At 37.1% G+C, this 18,694-nt stretch overlaps 1 protein-coding gene across 1 annotated transcript in view; it reads left to right on the top strand.

Moving 5' to 3' along the window:
- MSH3 (mutS homolog 3) overlaps positions 1 to 18,694 on the top strand; it is a 158,437-nt gene that overhangs the window by 67,702 nt on the left and 72,041 nt on the right. Inside the window, exons 13-15 of the mRNA XM_046667722.1 lie at positions 5,640 to 5,772; positions 12,324 to 12,511; positions 13,240 to 13,408. Coding sequence (XP_046523678.1) covers positions 5,640 to 5,772; positions 12,324 to 12,511; positions 13,240 to 13,408 — 490 coding nt within the window. The remainder of the gene's footprint in view (positions 1 to 5,639; positions 5,773 to 12,323; positions 12,512 to 13,239; positions 13,409 to 18,694) is intronic.

Raw genomic sequence — 18,694 nt, 5'->3', positions numbered from 1 at the left:
AATTTCTCATATTTCATGAAAGATGTGAATCTTTAGATTTAGAAAGCACTTGAATCCAAAGTGCAATTGAAAACAAACAAGAAATCCATATTTTGGTAAATCTTAGTGAAACTGTATGACACTAAATCAGAGATAAAAATCTGACAAAGAGCAAGAGAGCAAAGAAAGAGCACCTATAAAGCAATGAGAATTTACATGACTGATTTGATTTCTGATGCCCCCTCCTGTTCTGTGCTTCATATGCTTTCTTTTGGCAATTTCTAGTGGATGTATTGAGTATTTTTTTTATCATTTAGTACCCCTCCTCCCCTCCAAAGTTTGGTAGTTTGTGTGTCTATTCTTATTGTCTGTTGTTTCTATTCATTCTTACTCATCTGGTTTCTTTTTATGCTTATCTTTTGTGTGTACTGGTTACATAATCTGGAAATTTATTTTTAAGAATAATGTGAGAGCCAGGGTGAAGGTGCCTTCTCCCAGAGAGGATTTTTGTTTGCTTCTGCCAGATTCTTGGTGGCACTCGGACCATCTTAATTCCAGTTCAATGTCTGACTTGTTTTAGTCCATCCAACTGATGCTAACCTAGACTGCAAGTTCACCCTTATTATGAGGGCAGCTCATTTTTAGAGCAGATTCTTCTGGCGTATCTCTTCAGTGCAAAAGTGGCTTTGATTGCTGGGTTATTACTCTGGGTTCTTGCTTTCTTTTAGATTTTGGTGTAGTTATTCCTTACTATTTTGTCCTTTGATGCTTTCGTGAACATGATTTTTGTTTCGTTTGACTTTTTAAATTGTCCTCAGTAGGAGGGATGGTCTGAAAGTACCCACCCCACTATTACCAAAAGGAGAAGTCATATTCATGCTCTTTTCAAAAACTCCGGTTTGTGGCCTAAACTGATAATGGAAGGTAGCTGTCAGAAAATTGTTCTGTTTAATATTTTGAGTTGTTGTCTATTGGTAAAATGATGCTTCATTGGAACACAAGTAATAAAAATCCTTAAAAGCTTGTTGGGCGATTTACAATTTGCAGCAAGATAAATAGTCAGAGTAGCTCTTTAGAATGTAATTTCATAAATAAAATAAAGCCTTTCTTTTGTGACCTGTAAAGTTTTGAGCATGGTATTTGTGGATGGCCTCACAGTGGATCTCCCAAGTTCCTCCTCCTTCTCTCTCCTTCCCTCCTTTATCTAATCAATCACAGCTCCTGTTAATTTTACCTCCTTCATAGCTCTTGAAACTGTGTGCTCTTGCCATTTCTATATCGTCCACCCAAGCTCCCATCATCAGCGTCACCCCCTGGGTTACTGAAACAGTCTTCTCACCAGTCTTCCTGCCACTGTTCTTATGTACTTTCACCCGTTAGCCATTGGCCCCCATTGCGCTCAGGATAAAGTCAGAGCTCCCGTGTGGTCTGCATTACCCACACGACTGGGTCCCTGCTTACCTTTCTAGCTCCTGCTGTCACACTTTCACCCTCCATCTTCTACTGCTTCTACATTTGGTACTTTGTAAGCACTCAGTGATTGTTCATTGAATGGATGAATGAACGGTGTGTGTGAAAGGCAGAGCTGGGTAGATCCAAGTAATGATGCGTAGGCCCTAGGAGGAGGCCTAAGATTCATGTTTACACAAAGCTGTTTAGGTAGCTGGTTTAGACATATCACATGACCAATGCATTAATGTCTGAATTTAATACACTCATTTTACATCATCTGTCTTTAGAGGAAAGCTTTCAGTAACAAATCAGAACAAACAAAAAACAACCTCTTCCCAGCAGTTTGTATTTTAGCTTTTCCCTCACAGATAACCTTATGTTAGACTTATAGAGCCATCTCCACAAATAGCAACCAGCTGGTACAGACTTATCACATGTCCTTACAATGGCAGTGGCTGTAGGTCGCTCATTGTGTTTCTGAGTGACAGCCACAAGCAACAGATACTACCGTCATCATCCAATTCGTCTTGAAATGTGAAGGACTCCAGTGACACCCACATTTAGTCCTTGGGTCTTTGGTAAAGAAGAATCATTGTCATCCCGAGGACCTCAGGTCCATTGTTTTTTGTCATATGGAATGAAATGAGTCGGGTGTCATCTTTTCATTAGTTTAGAATGTATCATGTTGTAAGATCAACTGTAGGATACTATCGGGTATCTTGGAATAATAGCTTTATCATCATCTAATTGACAGTGCTACTTCCTGTTTTGATAACTGTCGCAATCACCAAATCTCTCTAATGGATTGCATCGAAATAATTGTTCTGTATTCTGGTGCTCTGACATATTATTTTATTACAGTTATTTGGAAAATCTTCTTACTCTTGCTAATTAAAGAACAGTTCTAAGGTACGCAAACTATTTTGTTTAAAGAACTTGACTAGAAGTCATTTTTATTAATTTCCCTGCCCTTGTCAGACATCTGTAATTGGTTTTGGCATTCTTTCTCAACCAGTCTCAACACAGTAGTTCGAGTCACCACTGCCGGTCCGAGTTAGCAGTTGAGATCCCAGGACTAGCTTTCCTTGTGTGATCCTTCCTTGTTCACTTTGTACAAAATACCTGTTTGCATTATCTATGCTTTAGGCTTTCTACACATAGTTAATTCCAAGCTTATATTTTGGGTACTGTTTCTTCCTCCCCGTGCTGTTCTTTGTGGTATCCACCAACCAAATTGCATAAGCAAATAAAGATCATCATAATAGCAACATGGTGACGCCTAACGTGTATTGGGTAGTTACTATGTATGAGGCACTGCGCTAAGTGCTTAACATGTCTTTTTTCATTGAATTCTCATAACAACTCTCTGAGTTAGGGACCATTATTATCCCCATTTTATAGATGGAGAGACTAGGGCAAGCCTAAATAACTGGTAAATGGTAGAGCCTGGATTTCAACTGGGGTCACCTGCCTTCTCAGCTCAAATTCTTTCCCTCTGAGCTGTTACCTCCCTGCCACGTGAAGGCTGGGTTCAAACCAAAATGATTCATAGGGAGCATGCTTTTGCCTGTGCTGTCACTAGGCTAAAATAAAACCCACTACCTTTGTATTTTCCCAGATTGCAAATCAATTTAGTACAACCTTTTCAGTCTGTTTTTAAAAAATCTTTTGGAAGACTTCGTAAATATGATTTAGGTTTTTATTAACCTCTTTTGCTTTTATCTTTCCATATCTCAGGCAACCTTTTTAATTTGGGGGAAAGTAGCTATCTTTGTAGGCTGTTTTATATGATCACAGATGGCATCATTTTATCTGTCCTCATACCATCTGTAGCATCAACTTAGTGTATTCCAATTGGTGTCATCTTTCATTTATGTGAGAGTGAGTTATTAAAATAAATCTTTATATTTGTATAGAATTTTGGGTAAACGTTAGGGTAAAACATTGATTTATTTTATCGCAACAGTAGTATGTAAAGAAAATTTATGTTTTTTCACCTCATCTTGATTTACTTTAGTCTTTGAAATTGAATTGAATTGAACTGAATGGCTACTTGTTGAGCGCGTATTGTGATCTTGGAACTGTGCGAATGAAGAGATGATCCCTGTTCTCACTGAGCTTACGATCTAGCAGAAAAGACTGTGAAGAAGTAAATGGAAAGAAAATAGAAGGTGGTATGGAAAAGGATGGTAAAGGATTAAATCCGGTCTAGTGAATCTAGAAAGCCCTTTTGGGGGAAGGGTGAGTAGGAGTTTGCCAGAGAAAGTGGAGCTGTTAGGCGGGAGGAAAGAAGAAAAGAGTCTTCTAGGCAGAGTGAACGGCAAATGAGAAAGCCCTGATGTCAGAGAACTTGGAGTGACCAAGATGCTGGAACACGTTCATTATGGCTGAAACTTAAAGTGAGAGGAAGAGAGTGACAGGTGATCTGGGGTAAGACTTGAGGAGTAAACAGGGATCAGTTGTCTTATAGATCTGTTAGGGATTCTGGATTTGAATCTAAGGTTAATGGCAAGTCAATGATGAGCTTAAAGCAGAGAGATGATATGAACAGATTTGTGTTCTAGGAAGACTGCTCAGGCTACAGTGTGGAGAATGGATTGAAAAAAGGGACAGAAGTGGGTGTGGGAGGAAAGTGAGGAGGCTGTTTTATTAGTCTTTGTGAGAAATGGTTTTTACTTAGACTAGTGTAATGGCGGGAGAGGTGGAGAGAAGTGGATGGCTTCCTCTGAGAATGGAGGAACCAGTCTGTGTGTCTTCAAAGCTCTGGCTTGTTTTACTGTGTCATGACAAACCAAATGCCTCTTCTACACAACAGAGCGTAAGCCAGAGAAAAATGGAACAAAAATGAGATTGAAGTTAGTATCCGTATCATGAATACGCATGACCTTACAGAGTAGTTTAAAGGGTAGCAAGGATAAAAGTACTCAATTAATTACAAAGTACTCAATTTAATAGTAATCTAGGCAGGATTCTGCTGTAAGGTTTGCCCTTCACCTCAGTGTGTGTGATATCAACAGAACTTTGATAGATAAATGTGTGCTCACTAGCTGATGTCTCCTCCCACCCCCCAATGTCAGTTCATTCATTCCTTTGCTTTGTTCATTCATTCATGCAAAAAAACAATTACTGAGGGCCCACATCCACTAGATATGTTTACTTATCTCAGTCTTTAGTGTCATGTATGGCCATTATACCTAGTGTAGGCCTTTGATGTTTATAGGTACTAGATAGGCCATGTCTCATTTAGGACACGTTTAGTCAGTCAGGTTTCCATTTTAAGTTGACAGTACCTCACCATTTTTTCCCAAGTGGCCCATCGCTTAGGGAATAGCCACTGATAAACTCCTGCAGCCCTGGTCTCCCATGTCTCTTGATGTTATGTCCTCTGTACTTTTTTGCTGCTCCCAGCCTTTGCTCAGGCTCAGTATGTCAAATCCCGTTTCAGTCAAATAGTTGATCACTTCAACCACCACTATCAAGTCTTCTATCAGATAGTTGGTTAACTGAATGAATTGGTTTTTGACCGAGATGATCAGTCATTTCAGTCAGAGTAGAAAATCAGTTGCCCATTGTAGACCTATTATCTTAGCCGAGGTAACGCAAGCAGGTGTAGCAAATAAATCCTCAATCTCAGTGGTTTAAATGCAATAAAAGTTTATTTCTTGCTAATGTAAAGTCCAGTTGGTAGCAATGAGGGAGTGGAAGGTTTTCTGCTCCACTTACAGACCAGGCTGATGAGTCAACGGGAGCCTCACAGGATTGCCCTGGGCTCAACATCTAGCTGGCAAAGGAGGAAAGACTGAATGTGAAGATCCACAGGAAATTTTTATGGGCCAGGACTGGAAGTGGCTTGATCATTCCTACCCACATTTCATTGGCTAGAACTTGGGTATGGGTCCATGACCATACCTAACTGCAGGGGAACCTGGGAAATGTAGTCTCTGCGTTTGCCGGGGGGGGGGGGGGGGGGGGGGGGGAAGAAAACCTAATGAGCCAGTCCTGCCCCACCTAGCTAATGACTTTCCTTGTATGGTATCTGCTCTTTGATTCAAATGATAAGGGGCAGGGAAGGTCCAGAGATATGGAGGAGCAGTCTCCTTTTTGCTGTTCTAAGTGACCACAGTTACAGTGCTGGGCATTAGAGAGGGAACTGTCTACAATGTGAATTCTTAACATATCTGAAAACTGCTATTACTCTCTTCTCACAGGGAAATAAATGCTCGACTTGATGCTGTATCTGAGGTTCTCTATTCAGAATCCAGTGTCTTTGGTCAGATAGAAAATCATCTACGTAAATTGCCCGATATAGAGAGAGGACTCTGTAGCATTTACCACAAAAAGGTAAGTGTGATAGAAATCAAATCTGTTAAACCTGATTATGTTCTTCAGCATGAGGATACCAGATATTAAAGGAAAATGTCTTGGAGCTTTATTGCTGTTTTATTTTGTAAAATCTTGCAGATAACATAAGAGAATCCTCAGAAGTTTTAATCGCACAAATTAAGGTTATTCCAATTTTTGCATTGTGAAAAGTAAAATTTCCTGCTTCTGTTAACTATAGAAACACATAGAGGCCCTTCTGCTGTAATACAGGATATCCTCATGTTTCATCTTCAAAGTGTGGACCACCATCAAAATAGGAAATTTACTTTAGACTAGTTACTTTTTAAAAGAGATGCCATATTTCTTTTGACCTCAGAACAGCTTTTTACTGGATTCAACCAAAGGAAAAATCTGCCAGTAGAATATTTATGGTGGTATTAATATGCAAACAAGTTTGGATATTGTAGGTAGGTAGAAAGCATTATTTTGTTTTTTGTCACTTAAGGTGTGCAGTGTAAGTCATAACAATCACAAGAGAAGTTTTCCACACTTAGGAAATAATTTACTTTATCTTCAAAATATGCCTAAAATTTAAAAAAATGATCAATTAGTTATATTTATAATTGTTAATAAACTTTTTATAGTGTTTTACCAATTACAGAAACCATTCACGTATATTAGACCCTTTGTTCCTTGTACAAACTTTATGAGTTGAGAAGATACTGTGTTCATCACCTTCTTACTGATGGGAAATTGTGTGAACTGCTTTCTGTATGGATGTAATGTTACAACAGCTTGCATTGTCTTGGCTAAAATGATGATGCTGGTTAGTAACTTGCTAGTAAGTAACAGAATTAGTATTTAAACAAAGATCCTTCACTGGGTTTTTAGTGGCTCCACTTTTGCACACTACCATTTTTGTGATAGTAGTTTTGATTACCATTGCATTTTTTTCCTGGTAGTCCCTACATAAGCACATTTTTTCCCCCAAATGTAAATCCTTGCCAATTTAATAATTCTATTATAGAACAATTTTTATTTGCTCAAATTCTGGTTGTGACCAATTTTTCATTTGTCTTAACTTTTTAAAGGCCTTTTCCCCCACAAAGTTTTACTAGAACGATAAGTACTGCTTCTGAGAATACTTGCAGTGCCCAAGAGGACTTACGTAACTGTTCCATATGCTTAGCTAAATTTGAAAACAAAGAACAAGCCAGAATTGGGAAACAGTGATCCCCAGGAAAAAAATGCATGAGTTGCTTATGGGGTCAGTGGAGTCTGTTGTACCATGATTTGATGCACTGTGTTGTTTTGCTGGCAATAGCAGAGGCTGTCCTGAGAGTTGGAAGTTTGATGGTTGACTTTTTTGAGGCTGCAGAGTGGATGTCAGACCATTTGTTACTTTGCATCCTTGGCCCACTGCCTAGCAATCAGTGCATCTGACCCTTCAGATCTCAACAACAGACCTCAAGCGCCTCGCCTTCTTCCCTTGAAAGGATTCCTTGACACAAAATAGAGATTTTTGTTTTTCTCAAGAGAAGATAGGAGCGAAGCTGAAAAAATTATCAATCGCTAATCAGAAGAGCTGAGTCACAACATCCAGGCGTCAAGATGGCAGCATCATTCCATGCTGCTGTGATTTGTATTTGGCCTTGCTGCCTCTCTTTAAACTTAACTTTGATGTTTGCATTTCATACAGTTTGTGTATTGTAAAAGTTTAAAAACTCTGGTAAAAGTCAGAATCTAATTTTTTTATTGAGATATAATTGACGTATGACATCATATTAGTTTCAGGCATACGACCTAATGATTTGATATGTATATATTGCAAAATGATCACCACAGTAAGTCTGGTTAGCATCCATCACTACACATAGTTGCAAAGTGTTTTTTTTTGTGATGAGAACTTTTAAGATCTACCTTAACAACTTTCAAATATACGATACAGCATTGCTAACTGTAGTCCCTATGCTCTGCATTACACCTGCAGGACTTATTTATTTTATACACAACTGGAAATTTGCACCTTTTGACCACCTTCACCCATTTCACCCACCCCTTCCCTGCCCCGCCTCTGGCGACCACCAGTCTGTTCTCTGTGTCTGTGAGTTTGGTTTTTGTTAGATTCCACATATAAGTGAGATCATACAGTATAGAATCTAAATTATTTTAACAGTGACCAATAAGCAGAGCAAGAATTACTTTTATTTTAGAGTTTCAAACTACACTAAAGGAACTTATGACTCACTCAGAAGCTGTTCCTTGTTGCTGTTTTAATGTTTACACAAGAATGTGCCTAAAGATTGATGTGAAAAGTGAAGATTAGAAATGATTTGGTAACAAACCAACTTTAGGAAGTCTAAATGCCTTAAACCAAGTTTTTATAGATTAGTTAGCTGGCTCTTGGAACACACCATCAAACACACGTCTGTTCTTTATTATTAGATTACTCTAAATAAGCTTCTGCTGTATGCACCAAATGGTGAGTGATATCCTGGGTGCAGGCTGTGCCAATTATGTGAAAGTCGTAAAATGGTAAGGAGCACTGTTGGGATATTGTGGAAGTGGTAAGCCTAGGCCATATGGCTGTGTGGAAAGTGCCATGGAATAGGCACAAATAGGTATTTTTATGATGATAATAATAGAGGATACCAAGTGGGCCAACTCTGAAATAAAATAAACACTTCTTTTGATAGTAAAACTTTAAATTTAAATCTTACAGGATAGTGCTAGGCATAGGACCTCGTATTAACTTTGCTCAAGAACTCTTTTGTAAGGAAGTGATACATAACTGCTGAGGTTGGTGAGTACATTTAAAGGATTATAGCACTTAGTAAATGTTGAAAGGAGAGTGTTTCCAGAATTTTGTAGGCAAGAGTAGTTTCTTAGCCAGACTGGTATAAGCCCAAAGCCACGTTTTCTGTATGGAGCTTAGGCTGGAGTTCTTCCAGTCCTGTGCTGGCCTGCCTCTGCACTTGTGGGTTTTGCTGCCCAAAATGGGGTTGAACATGAGTGACTCCAGGAGCAGCTCCCTTATCCTTATCCTCAGTTTTCCTGTGGCTCCGTTGAGTTGTTTAGCTGAGGAACTTGAGAACAACCTGCCTTGAGCACTTAGGACTGGATTGCCGTGCACTCCTGGTTTTCACTTAGCTGCTGTTGCTGACTTAAACTTTCTCATGTCTGAGTGTGAAAAATCAAACCCCTTCTTGCCTCTCAAATTACAGTAATCACAAGAGATTATTATTCAAAAATTATACTGAGAATGTTTATTTTTCCTTCTTCACTCTTGTTAGAATGTATCATTAAGTGACTCTTGGCCAAAAAGCTTCTAGGCTCCACATTTATCCAAACAGTCCAGCTTCCTATATGTCTCTTTCCCAGCAAACAGTGGCCTTTCTGGAGAAGAGGTGCTTTATGATGCACTTTGAACTCAGCTTTTGTTCAGTTGGACCTAATTTCTTATTTTTCTCATAATTTACTTCATTCCTTATAGTTAATAATTGTCTTTCTAAATGTGTTCTTAGCATTCGTCCATTTTATAAATACTGCTTATTATGTGTACTTATCGTTACATAACCATAAATTGCCCTCTCATCTCAAGATATTTATTTTCACCAAATATTCTGTTAATTTCATTTCCTTGAGCCTTCTGACCTGACTCAATCTGGACTGGTTGCCCCCATACCTGTTATATAGCTATGTTCTTAGATTCCCTTTATTTCCCTTGAATTGAATTTCCTGTTTTCTGTATTCCATGACTTCCTCTTGGTTTATTCCTTCATTTTGGTGGAGTGCATCCTGTAGAAGCATCCTGAGAAGGGATATTGGAAGTAAACGTTTTGAAACATGGATGTCTGAAAATGCCTTTTTTCTACTCTCACATTTGATTGGTAGTTTGACTGGGTATAAAATTCTAGGCTGTGAATTATTTTCCTTTAGAATTTTGTGTTACTCTGTTGTCTTCTAGCTTCTTGTATTATTGTTGAACAGTCTGGAATTATTCTAATTCCTGATTCTTTGTGTGGCTTTTTTTTCTCCCCTTCTAGAAGTTGGGAGACTTTCTCTTTGTCCCCAGTGTTCTAAAATTTCATAGTGATTTGCCATGATTTGGTTCTGTTTTCATCTATTGTATTGGGACCTTTCAATCTGGCAACAAAGTTCTTGGAAATTTCCCTGAATTGTTTTTTTGATGATTTCTTTCTTTCTGCAACTCTAGGATTTGAATTGATTGTCTAACTTTCTTCTATATTTTCTATCTCTTTATACTTTTGCTTTACCTTCTTGGAAATTTTATCACCTGGATCTGCTACCTCTTCTGTTGAATTTTTCATTTCTACCATCATAGTTTAATTTCCAAGAATTTTTGAATTTTTGGTTTTTTTTGTTTTCTGAATGTTCCTTTTTTTTTTTTAAATGGCATCCCATTCTTTCATGATTGCAATATTCTCTGTTTAACTGAGGATATTATTAATAGCATTCTTTTAGAAGTTTTATTTTACTTGTATAGGCTCTGTTCCCACTGGTATTTGTTGGTTAATTGATTGTTTTGGTTTTTGCATTTAATGTTAGGATTTTTTATCTCATGTCTGATCATTTTTAAAGAGTGGAGGACTAAAATGCTGACAGGAAGGTCTTGTAGTTGATGTGGCTTACAAAATATGAGGTGAGTTGTAGAGTGAACCAGCTGGTCCATTTCTTGGGAGAACTCCTGCTGTAAGAGCTTCAGGGTTTTCCTCTGGGGGTTGTGAGATTCCTCCAGGGACTCTGCCAGCCTCCTGACTGGCTAACAGTGTTCTGGGAGCTAGGTGGGGACAATTGGGAATCTCAGCATTCAGTTTGTGACCATTCCCTTACTCCCTTGCTTTTGGTGGTACTCTCATCCTTCACTGTGCCTGAAACTGGTTCAGACCCCATGTTTTATCTTCTCCAGAGGATAAAATTAGTCTCCTGCAGCGTAGGAGAATGGTGGTTGCAGAGGGACCTGGAGGGAAATAGAAGATCAAGGGATTGAATTGCTTCCTAATTCACTTTCAGCCAATCGTTTTCTCCCCCATCCTCAATGTCCACTTCCAAAGATAATTTGTGCCACCAGTTCTGAGTTTTTTAGGATTCTTGGTGTAACTTGAGTCCTAGTTTTCCTCACAACCAGCTTAACATTCAAATACCTTGAGTCTTCTAAGTCAGTTACCGCTTGTTCATTTACTTTATAGCTGCTAAGATGTTGTTGCTATTATCTTTTACTCCTAGTTGTTCTTGAGGTTTTATGCCTTTTTAAACAATCTTGGACTTTAGTTTCAAGACAGAGTGAAACTAGATGCACTGGTTCAGCCCACTCTCTTTATCAGAAACTCCAAAAGTAAAAATTATTTATGTTCATGTTAAAAAATTACAACAGTATCCAAAGGTATAAAATAAAGAATGAAAACTCTGCGTCTATCATCCCCCACATACCCACTACCCAGAGGTCACTAAAGTCAGTTACATGTATTCCTTTCCAGACATTTTTATTTATATTTTTATTTCTATAGGATAATGCATATAATTTAAAGAATCACAGATGAAATTTTACTGTGTAAATACATATATGGTATATAGTGTAAACATATACTATGTATATTTAATATATGTTGAAATTATGGAGTTCCATATTGATCTGTACACAGTATGTACAGATGTCTTAATTTTTTTTAACTATTTCGTACTATTACATTGTATGAATTTTTCCTCATAAGACCTTAGTTGCTGGATACTTGCTTCTTTATTCATCCATTTAATATTATTACCAACAGTGTTACTATAAATACTCAGATACACACGTATTTTTTTTTATTATTTGTTAAAATATATTTTTAGTTAAATTCTTAAAAAGTGGAATTGTTTAGTCAAAGGGTATATGTACTTTTTTATTATGAAGTTATGACAAATTGCTCTTCAAAAAGATTGTGCTTCTACTAAGAGTATATAAAAGTATCCGTTTTATACCCGCTGTGACTTAGCTGTTATCAAGCTTTTAAATCTTTGACATTCTGATAAGTGAGAAATTTTGTCATTTTAATTTGCATGCCCTAATTGTGTGTGAAGTTGATGTGCTTATTGGATATTCTTTTTCTATGAGCTGCATATTCCATTCGTTTAGCCATTATTCTTTGGATTGTTCATCTTTTCCATGTCGATTTGTAAGAGCTCATTATATCTGGAAGAATTTTGCCCTCTATCTCTCATACGTCCTGCAGATATTTCCCCAGAAATGTCTTTTTTATTTTTACCATTGTTTGCTGTATTTTTGCTATATGGTCAATATATTTTAAAATGAAAAAACACGGAACAAGTATTTGCTTTACTATCCCTGGCTCAAATAATTTTGTTTTCAACTTTAACATTATATTCTAAAGTGTTTAAACTACTAATTTAACATTTAGAAGGTATCAACAATACTTTATTCAGTTAACTAATTTAAACAATAAATTTAAATTTTCTTTTATTCTGATTCTGACTTTAAAAAGACCACTAATTAAGCTTCATTTTCGTGTATCTTATGCTATTTAGGTAAAAAATATTTCTGTTTTCAGTGTTCTACCCAAGAGTTCTTCTTGATTGTCAAAACCCTGCATCACCTGAAGTCGGAATTTCAAGCATTGGTACCTGCTGTGAATTCCCATGTTCAGTCAGACTTGCTCCGGACATTTATTTTAGAAATTCCTGAACTCCTCAGTCCAGTAGAGCGTTACTTAAAGATACTTAATGAACAAGCTGCCAAGTAAGTAGCAGACCCTTAGTTCTTGCTTTCCAGCAGTGAAATTAAAATAATGTGCTTGCCATTTGATGCGTCAATTCTTAAGCTTCTCTAGAAGTAATGATAGAAGTTGCATGTGAAATTAAAAATGTTTTTGGATGCTAACGGCTCTATATTACAGCTGGAAGTAACACTTTGCTGTCTAAAATTTAGACAGTTCATCATCTGGGGCAGATGTAATACTTCTCCAGGTATCAGATGATGAAAAGATAAAGTCCAGGCAGAGCGAGTAGCCGCAGTTTATTAATCCAGAAATGGATGTCAGATGGCTTCTGGTACTCATTTGCTAGATACCCAGGGATGGTCCGTCTCATATTTAGAAACTACAGAAGCAAAGTTATCCTTGAAGAGGTGGTCATTTTACAATTCATCCCACAAAGAACTCTATATAAAAGAAAAATGATTTTACGTTTGTCTTTATTTTATGAATAGTCAAACAACGAATATTTAATTTTATCTCTTGGTTTCACCATGGGAATCATGACCTTGCAAAATGAAAATGATGTTAGACTAATTTTGTTTGTCTTTAAAGAAATTAAGAAATCCATAAATATTTAGTGGCAGAGCTGGAATTAGAACGTTGTTTTCCTGACTTTCAACCTTTGGTCTTTTATTATTCTATGAAAAATAATTAATAATTGGTATAAGTAATATGCTTTAATATATGTATTTGCATTTTTTTGTTTTTTTAGAATTGGGGATAAAACTGAATTATTCAAAGACCTTTCTGATTTCCCTTTAATAAAAAAGAGGAAGGATGAAATTCAAGAAGTTACTCACAGGATCCAAATACATTTGCAAGAAATACGAAAAATAATAAAAAATCCTTCTGCACAATATGTGGCAGTATCAGGACAGGAGGTAACATCAAACGTACTTTTATTTTGCATTAGTTTTCCTCAAGTAGAAAAGCTATTTTAAAATATAAATAAAAATCTGAGCATAGGATGAAAGTATTCTTTTTTTTTCCAGATTTTCTGTTTTGTTCCTTGGAGATATGTTGTAATACCTTCTTTTGATAAGAATTATTTTAATAACAGTATTTTGTTTGTTTACTCTAGTGTCTTCATAAAATCATGCAACTTGATGTTACATGTATTTTAATATTATCTGTTGAAATTATATTTTAGAAAACCTTGACAATTGTAAATAATAGCTTACAGAATTCATTTACCCTAAGTCCGGGAGAGAGAAGTTAGTCTTTGCTCTCTGGCCTGCCGATGATAAAGTGATAACAAGTGAACCATCTACGTTGATTGGCTCACACAACGATTAAATGGCAGGGCTCCCCTCTGAAGTTCGGAGTATAGCTGCTGAAAAAACAAAAAGCAAAACTGCAGTGAAAACCTGCATTTAGTGAGTCTCCCATAACATTATGGTGCTGTTTAGAATGTGTTTTTTGGTATGTGTACTTCTGCTTAAAGTTTGCTGTTCATATCTGAATGAGAATTGGGAAGAGGTGTGCTTCTTAAATGCATTGTGCCTTTCAGTCCTGCTCGGAGTCTTGAGGCAAGCCACTTCTACATCCTGTGTCTAATAAAATATGAAGATCCCAGCCGAGGGAGTTTGAGAAGTTCTACCTCGTTAAAAAAGCAAATTAGTGGATAATTTCTATAGGATGAACGTTTTATTAAGGATTTTAGAAAATAGATATTTTTCTAGGGGAGAAGCTTAATTTCAAGTCAAATTTTAAATATTTGCATTGCTTTATATATTTAGCAAAAAGATTGTTGATTTGTATGATTATTTGAAATACACTCTTGAATAAATATTATAATTTACTATAATGTTTATTAATGTTGTGCCACTTAATAGACCGTTGATTAAGTCTGCCTGTCTTCTGGACTAAAGTTAAGATGTGTATCCTCGGGCAGACATTTCACAATGCCTTCCGCATAGAGCTCTATGTAACAGAAAAACGATTTGACAATGTTTATACTTAGTCCCCCACCCCCACCCCCGCTCCAAACAGGCGAATTTCAGATATTTAATTGTTTCCCTTGGTTTCACTGTGCTTTGACCTTGCAAAGCAACAAGTGACCTTAGCACCACTATTCTGGGCTGTATGTTGAAAATGAGATGATCAAAACTGCTTAGTCACGTTAATAAAAGATAGGTAGTAGAAACGTGGTTGCCTGGTATTACGGGGGGAAAGCTGAGTGTAGGTGCCAGCTCTACCGCTTACATGCCAGTGACCGTGAAAGAGTCACATCTGTTGTGGTGAGACTGCTGTGAAGACCAGTTGAGTTAAAAATGCATGAAAGGGCTTTGTAATAATAGAGCACCGTGCAGTGTTCTTCAGAGGATAATCATGGTAGTAATTACCATTTACCAGGCACCTGTTAAAGTTCAGAATGGTGCGAATTGCCTAACAGATATTATTTAATCCTTGTAACAACACAAAAGGGGGTTGGTTGTTCCCATTTTTCAGGAAGGAAAACTGAGGCTTACTGTAGTTAGGTGAGTTACCCAGGTCAGAAGCCCAGTTCCAGCCCAGGTGTGCCCAACTCCAGTTTGTTTACCATGTCGTTATTTCACTGTACTCACAAATATTAACGCGAGGGATTGTCAACAGCATGGATTTTATTTGATAAAATCCAGACATTTTAGAGCTCATACTATTCAAACCAAAATAAAGCTTAAGTCTTGGGAAGACAGTACTGGATTCAGTTGGCAGTTTTAAAGTAAAATTGGGGAAAACTGATGAGGAATTCATAAGGGATACTAGATTAGTTCTTCTTTATCAGTGTAACACTGAAGTTTAAGAAAAAACACAGCTTGGAGATCAAGTAATTGGATTACAAATGATTAGGGAGGAAGATAAATTATCTTATTCTTTGCTTAGCCTTCACTAGGTTAAGGTGGTGAGTTTGAGGCAAAACATTTCTTAGTCACTAACAGTAGTCTGGATGCTTGCTAGATTTTAAAACCCTTTAGAACTTTAGTACTATGTCAATACAGAATCACTTTTACAACATTTTTGGAGAATTAATACCTCTACTCATTCAAACACCAAATGAATTCTGTATATTCAGCAGTTATCAAATTCTGTTTAAAAAAATTCAACTAAAGCCATCAGCAAATTATTTGGAGATACTTAAAGGACTAAGAACAGACTTTGTCAAATATTACCTCTGATAGGTGAGGAAAGAAGCAAGAAAAACCCTTATTTTATATATAGATGGGCTTCTTATTTTAAACTTTCTGAAATTTTATTTCCGTATATATAATTTTTCTAATAATTCTTTAAAAACCTGTGAAAGCAGCCCACATGGTACATGGATCTTGTTATTATTAGTAAAAATAGAGAAATAGATAGACTGTCAGGCCAGTGTTACTTCTGACAACATTCATGTTTCACCTCTGTTCACAATTTTTAGGTGCAGGCATACCTCGGAGCTGTTGTGGGTTCGGTTCCACACCACTGCAATAAAACAAATATTGCCGTAAAGCAAATCACATGAACTTTTTGGTTTCCAAGTGCATAGAAAAGTTATGTTTACACTATACTGTCGCCTGTTAAGTGTGCAATAGCATTATGTCTGAAAAATCAATGAACATAACTTAATTTAAAAGTACTTTATTGCTAAAAAATGCTAGCCATCATCTAAGCCTTCAGTGAGTCATAATCTTTTTGCTGGTGGAGGGTCTTGTGAAAAAGGGTATTGTGCTGCGAAGCAGAGTAAAGCGAAACACAGTAAAACGAAGTAAGCCTGGACTGTTAGAATATGAAGCCTTATTGACTATGGTGCATTACTGTCTCTGACTCTGACTATATTGGTTTATGAGAAAATCATGAGAGTAGAAGCTTACATAGCTTTACATAATTAGTTCACCGTTTCTGTGACGGTCTTTCTCATATTTTATGAATGTAGAGTATTGTCTCAATCTTGAATCAAATATGGAATGAATATGGGGTGATATTTAGATTTGGGGCAGTATTGATAAGTAATAGCATTCTTAAGGAAAAGGAAAGAAATATTGGGGGGAAATATTTACAAAAAATTTCATTAATTCACAACATGTATCGTATCCAAATATCTGCTTAATATGTTTAAGATGTGGAAAGCATTCTCTAAGTCTTACTTGTAAATAAAAAATATTTGAAAATTCTTCAGAGAGTGAGAAAGAAAAGGAGGGAGAGTAGGAATGGGTTAAGTGTGGTGTTGGAGGAAACAGGCAGCAGTTTCTGGAATGAGTTAAGAATTTTAGCAAACTTAGCAGTGATGTCAGCCCAATGATACCACAGGCTGTAGTTTGAGTAACAACATCTGACATTTAACCAAGACAGTGTTGGATCTCCGGAGAAGAATATGAGGGATTGTTAGAACGAATCAAGACAGACTTCTCACGTCAGCACCTGAGAAACGAAGTCAGGAGCTATAGAGCAGAGAAAGTTGCTGTGAGAACGCTCTAAGGTTTCTGAAATATATGTTAACTTCCAATTTTAGTTAGGTTCCTTTTCTTTAGCGATAGGATCCTTAAACCAAAGGCTTATCTGCTCATTCTTAGAGCTTTGTAAAAGGAAATAGAGAGAAAATTTCCTATTCCATAGCCAGTGTAGAAGAGAGAAAAACTGCTAGTTGATGACGATGCTGAGGAGAAACATGGGCTGAAAAGAAGAGGACACACAGGACCAGCTCCTGTCTGAGGAAGTGACCCCAGCGGTTTAACAAGCAGGAGGTCCACATAGCTTTCGTGGTCCTCACTGTGTGTATTCTGCATCCTGTGTGGGCTCTGTATCTGGCTTGCTTGAGTTGCTGTGGTCCTTAGAGTAGACCTTTGATACGTACAGATTGAACAGCTGTCTGTGACCGTGACCAGTAGCAATTTGTAATGTGTATAAGGTACAGATTTGAATCCAGCACTGCGATGCTGTGGTGTTATGGCAAATTACTTAAGTAAGCCAGCCTAGCTGGCTGCCCAGTGACCTCGTTGAGGCAGTTTTTAGCTTCTTTTAAAACTTTCCATCATCTTTTAGGCAGTAGCTCCTGTGGACCTCTGTGTTAGTCATTATGGATCTCGGTTTGTCCTTCCCAGGTACTAGCGATCTGCTGTGGTCCTGAATCTTGCTGTTTGCCTTTGGCACAGTTCTTCCCAGAATTACTTTATAAAAAGATCAATATGTCTTCTCATAGACATTTTAAAATAATATTTAAGCAGAATTTTTTAGCATACTCTTAAAGTGATTTTATCTTTCCCATCAACGGTATTTATTTTGTGGGTTTTTTCCTCAGTTACTTTTTGTAGCCAAAGGGGATTTTAGACTCTTGACTCTTAACTGCTTAACTGGGTGTGGCAGATTTGGAATTGTATTAATTCCTTTCTATGCAAGAGGACATCATTAGTTCCAAAATTTTTGTTAAGGATGAAAATTCTTAAAATTAACCATTACTTCCTATTAAAATTAATAAAAGCTATAGTGTTTCTATTAATACAAAAGTGAACTCAAGAGCTAGGCTGATACTATTAATAATTTGCACTTTATAAATACCTGAAATGTTATAAAACTGATATATGTGAAAAAATTCCTGTAGCCGTCTCAAAACTAGTGGGAGCCACAGAGCTTCTGGGTTCCATCCTGTACAAAATAGATGAATGTGTTTGTTTATTTAAATAAAACATTGAATTTCATTGCAGTAATGCAGGAAAGGGAGCAGGAAGAAGGCAGATATATAACCAATGCTAAAAATGAAGGGTGTGATAGAAGAAGTTGATTTCACTTGCTTCCTGGCTGATTTCAGAAAAGCTTGCTTGCAGAGCACAGTTGGAGCTATAAAGATGTAGTTCTTATATGTGAATACTTAAAGAAAACACTCATGGGAAGAAATATCTGCCTCCCTTGATAGTTGAGGAAGTCAGTGCTTTTTTATGAGCATACTTTTTAAATTTTTTTTGAGGAATATTAGCCCTGAGCTATCATGTGCTGCCAATCCTCCTCTTTTTGCTGAGGAAGACTGGCCCTGAGCTAACATCCGTGCCCATCTTCCTCTACTTTATATGTGGGACACCTACCATAGCATGGCTTGCCAAGCGGTGCCATGTCTGTACACAGGATCCGAACCAGCGAACCCTGGGCCGCCGAGAAGTGGAATGTGTGCACTTAACTGCTGTGCCACTGGGCCGGGCTGTAATGAGCATACTTTT

The sequence above is a fragment of the Equus quagga genome, chromosome 7 (assembly GCF_021613505.1).
Source record: "Equus quagga isolate Etosha38 chromosome 7, UCLA_HA_Equagga_1.0, whole genome shotgun sequence".
In the NCBI taxonomy this organism is placed as follows: domain Eukaryota; kingdom Metazoa; phylum Chordata; class Mammalia; order Perissodactyla; family Equidae; genus Equus; species Equus quagga.
The sequence above is the reverse complement of the archived record's forward strand: the minus strand, read 5'-3'. Positions and strand labels throughout refer to the sequence as shown.